We start from the raw sequence: 4,245 nt of genomic DNA, 5'->3' as shown, positions 1-4,245 counted from the left end.
GTGTAAAACAAATAGTCTCCTGTGCATTAGTAAATATTTAAGTCCATAAGTAATTGTATTTACATCCTTGGGAACATTTTTTTACGAAACAGTTTTTCAAGGGCAACTTTCATGTCCTTGTTTCTCAGACTATAAATGACAGGATTCAGAGTGGGAGGTAACAGGGAGTATAAAACAGACATAAAGAGGTTTAATGATGATGGGGATTTAGACGCTGAACCTAAGTATGCAATAAATCCTGAAGACAGAAACAAAGTCACCACACAGAGGTGGGGCATGCAGGTGGAGAAAGTTTTGAACCTGCCTTGAGTTGATGGAATCCTTAAGACAGCTGAGAAAATGTAAACATAGGACACAACCATAAGGGCAAAACATACAAAAGCAAAACAGCAGCTAGCAATGATAAATGCATATTCTAAAATGTCCCCAGAACAGGAAAGTGTAAGTAATGATGGGATATCACAGAAAAACTGAAGAACTGAGTTGGGCCCACAGAAATTCACAGAGAATGTACCTGCTACATGAATGGATCCATAGACACAACCACTAAACCATGATGCAGTCACCATCTGAACACAGGAATCTCTATTCATAACTGTCTCATAGTGCAGAGGATGGCAGATGGCAGCATATCGGTCATAGGACATGACTATAAGTAGGGCATATTCTGTGCCCGCAAAAAAAATAACAAGAAAAACCTGTGAGGCACATCCTAAGTAGGAAATGGAGTGGACGTTGCTCAGAGAGTTTATGATGGACTTAGGTACAGTTACAGAGATGTAGCACATGTCAATTAAAGATAAATTCTTCAAGAAGAAATACATGGGAGCTTGGAGGTTCCGGTCAATGATGGTGAGAGTAACAATGAGGAGGTTTCCCATCAATGCTGTCAGGTAAATGAGGAAGAAGAGGGCTGCATACAGTCTTTGCAACATCCAGTCATCAGGGAATCCCATGAGAAAGAATTCTGTTATGATAGTTACGTTGACTATTTTCTGAGGCATTCTGTTACTTATCTGCAGAAATTTAAGAAAATGACATTTACTCTATTCACTTACATCTTCAGAATTGACACTTCTATCAGTTTTTTAATGTATTATATTACATTGTGATGAACATGTTTAGGTCACCAGAGAAGTCTCAAAGAGGGCTGTATCTTACAAAATATGATTTTCAATTCATGCAAAGTAAATTGTATTAAGATAGTCATTAAGAGCAGTCTTAAAATAATTTGCCATTTAGTTTCCTGGGTTAGTGAAATGCATCTTGTTAAACTAGATGACTGATAACTTTTTAAAAGCTTCAAACTAAACAGATTATAAATGAAGATTGAATTAAATCATAGATGTATCTACAAATTCTATTTTGCCCATATCAGTTGTTCAGAAAGCGCATGTAACTGCCATCAATCTCATAATTAAAGTTAAAATATAAAAATATTTCCAAAGAAAGTGAAATAAAATCAAGTAAAATAATTGGACTTACTGGGACATAGAAAATAGCAAGATTAGTAGGCCAATCGTGTAGGAAATGTTACGGTAGATTGCACAAGGCTGTGATAATTAGAAATATGTTTTCCCTTATTTTAGGTATCCATTCCTTAAAATTCTCAGGAACTGAAAGTCATGGACAAGGGAGAAAGAGAACACTTTCTTATACTATAAGAAAACCTTAATAAGGAGAGTCCTTTGCCCAACAGGAAACATATTTCTGTTTCTGTCTGCATTATGCTATTGCTCAGGCTTTTTATGCATTAGCTGGAGTGAAGTCTTCTCCCCATTGACATACAAATTCAAAGGATACTTATATTTCACCTGTATTTTTGTAAGATGCTATAATTAACTAATTAGGCTGAAAGCAAATTAATTGTATCAACCAAGATTCCTGAGAGGGAAAATCATTTCATAGAAATACTGTTTTTATGAACATGGATACTTTTGAATAAGAAGAAGTAGGTCCATCATAGTTGGCTTATCCAATGCGATTTCCTGTTATGATATTTATCTTATTGACATTAGAATATTTTCATGTTGGGTTTTACATGTGAAACTTTATATTTAGAGAATTTTTTAATATTAAACTTATGAATTCATATCTGGAGATGACACAGTTATGTCACATTTTAAAATACCTATCATAATGCTGGTGTGGTGCTGTGGGATAAAGCACTGGACTGCAAGGTTAGTTTGAACCACAAGATCAGAAGTTCAAACTCATTAGTGACTCCATGGAAACCCTATAGAGAGTTTCTCTGAGTCAGAACTGACTCGACAGCACTTAACAGTAACAAAAACATCATGATGCTATTTTCATTCTTATCTACCATAAGCATAATATAATTACAGAAGAGTCAAACTACGAAAACTGTAGCTACATATAGGATTTCTGAGGCTGTCAATCTTTCTTGGAGCAAAAAGCCTCGTGTTGCCCAAGCAGAGTTGCTGATTGGCTCAAACTGCCTCACCATGCAGTTCAGAGTCCAATGTTTGTCCTACTTATGCACACTTATATAAAAATAAAGTATTTTGAGTACAATAATTGATCAAATAGTCTACCACATTTTTTGTTAACTGTTGTAGAGTTGGTTCCAACTCACAGTAACCTTATTCACAACAGAAGAAAACATTGACCGATCTTGCACCAATCTCAATCACTGCTACAATGCTACTGGAACTGTACCAGTGTTCTGGTTGGGGGGGGGAGGGGGATCTTCCTCTATTTCATTGACCCTGCATGTTACCAAGCATGATATTCTTCCCCAGACACTTGTCTTTCCTCATAATATGTCCGAAGTGTGAGAGAGTGAGAGATGAAGTCTGGCCATCCTGACTTCTAAAGAACATTCTAGCTGTACATTTTCCAACACAGATGTTTTAGTTGTCCTGGTAGTCCATGATACTTTTAATATTTTCCTCCAACACTATAACTTGTACAGTATTCCTTATTTATTGTTCAATTTTCACTTGAATATAAGGCTATTCAAATACATGATATGCATGGGTCAGGAGCAACTTAGACCTCAAGTTGACATCTTGGCTCTTCAGCACTTTAAAGAGGCTTTGTGCCACAGATTTGCCTAATGCAAAAAATCATTTGATATTTTGACTGCTGTTTCTATAAGTATCAATTGCTGATCTGATAAAATGAATTATTTGACAACTTCATTCTTTTTCCATTTATCATGATGATATTTATTGGTCCAGTGTGGGGATTTTTGTGTCCTTCACAGTGATGTGCAATCCATAGAGAAGGCTAGGTCTTTGATCTCCCTCAGTAAGCATTTTCAGCCAGTAAGGTTGTGTCATCAGCATACTGCAGATTGTTAATGAATCTTATTTCAATCCTGATGTCACGTTAAACTTCATTTTGTTCATCTTCTTGGGATTGTTTACTCAGCATACAGATTAAATAAATTATTGTGAAAGAATACAACACGGATACACACCTTTCCTGATTTTAAACCATTCAGTATCCCCTGGTTCTCTTTGCGCAAATGCCTATTGGTCTATATATAGGTTCCTCATGACCACAACTAGGTGTTTCAGAATACTCATTCACCACAATGTTGTGCATAGCTATTGATGATCTACACAATTGAAAGCCTTTGCATAGTTAATAAAGCACAAGTAAACATCTTTATGGTGTTTTCTACTTTTATTCAAAATCTGTCTGATATCAGTAAAAATCAACTGGTATAAATCCACTGATAAAAAAAATAATATGAAAACAGCTGTTAAATCCACTGGTTAAAAATCCAAAACAAAACAACTGTAAAAAATCCACTGGTAAACAACGTGGAATATATGAACTATGAATCTAGAAATATTGGAGGTAGCAAAAAATGACATGTAACACATAAAGATTAATATCTTAGGCACTAGTGAGCTGAAATGTAGTGGTATTAACCATTTAAAATTGCACATTCATATGGTTTACTATACCACATATGACAAATTGGAGAAGACTGGCATTGCACTCATCATCAAAAGTAATATGTTAAGATCTATCTGTAAATGCAGTGCTGTGTGTAATGATATTTACACACTGACCACCAAAGCCAGTGATTAAAAATCAGAGAATTCTACTAATTCTTCAGTTTTAAATTGATACATTTGCAATCAAGTAGCATTAGTAATTATTGGTGATTAGAATGGGAAAATTTGAAACAAAAAGGAGGATTGTTAGTTGGAAATATGACTTTGGTGATAGAAATTACTTTGAAGATTATATGGTAGAATTTTGCAA

The 4,245-nt window shown here is 35.0% G+C and overlaps 1 protein-coding gene across 1 annotated transcript; it reads right to left on the bottom strand.

Moving 5' to 3' along the window:
• Positions 1-59: 59 nt before the first annotated feature.
• LOC102832366 (olfactory receptor 14A16-like) lies at positions 60-1,004 on the bottom strand. Its single transcript, XM_006878120.1, has one exon. The coding sequence runs from the start codon at positions 1,002-1,004 to the stop codon at positions 60-62; it is 945 nt and encodes a 314-aa protein (XP_006878182.1).
• Between the last annotated feature and the right edge of the window lie 3,241 nt (positions 1,005-4,245).

Source organism: Chrysochloris asiatica, unplaced genomic scaffold, assembly GCF_000296735.1.
Source record: "Chrysochloris asiatica unplaced genomic scaffold, ChrAsi1.0 scaffold05675, whole genome shotgun sequence".
NCBI classification, from domain to species: Eukaryota; Metazoa; Chordata; class Mammalia; order Afrosoricida; family Chrysochloridae; genus Chrysochloris; species Chrysochloris asiatica.
Note: the sequence above shows the minus strand (reverse complement) of the source record. Positions and strands in the feature narration are given on the sequence as shown.

Bases quoted from the DNA above. Each gene is read 5' to 3' on its own strand.
- LOC102832366 (XM_006878120.1), bottom strand. From the start codon at position 1,004: ATGCCTCAGAAAATAGTCAACGTAACTATCATAACAGAATTCTTTCTC.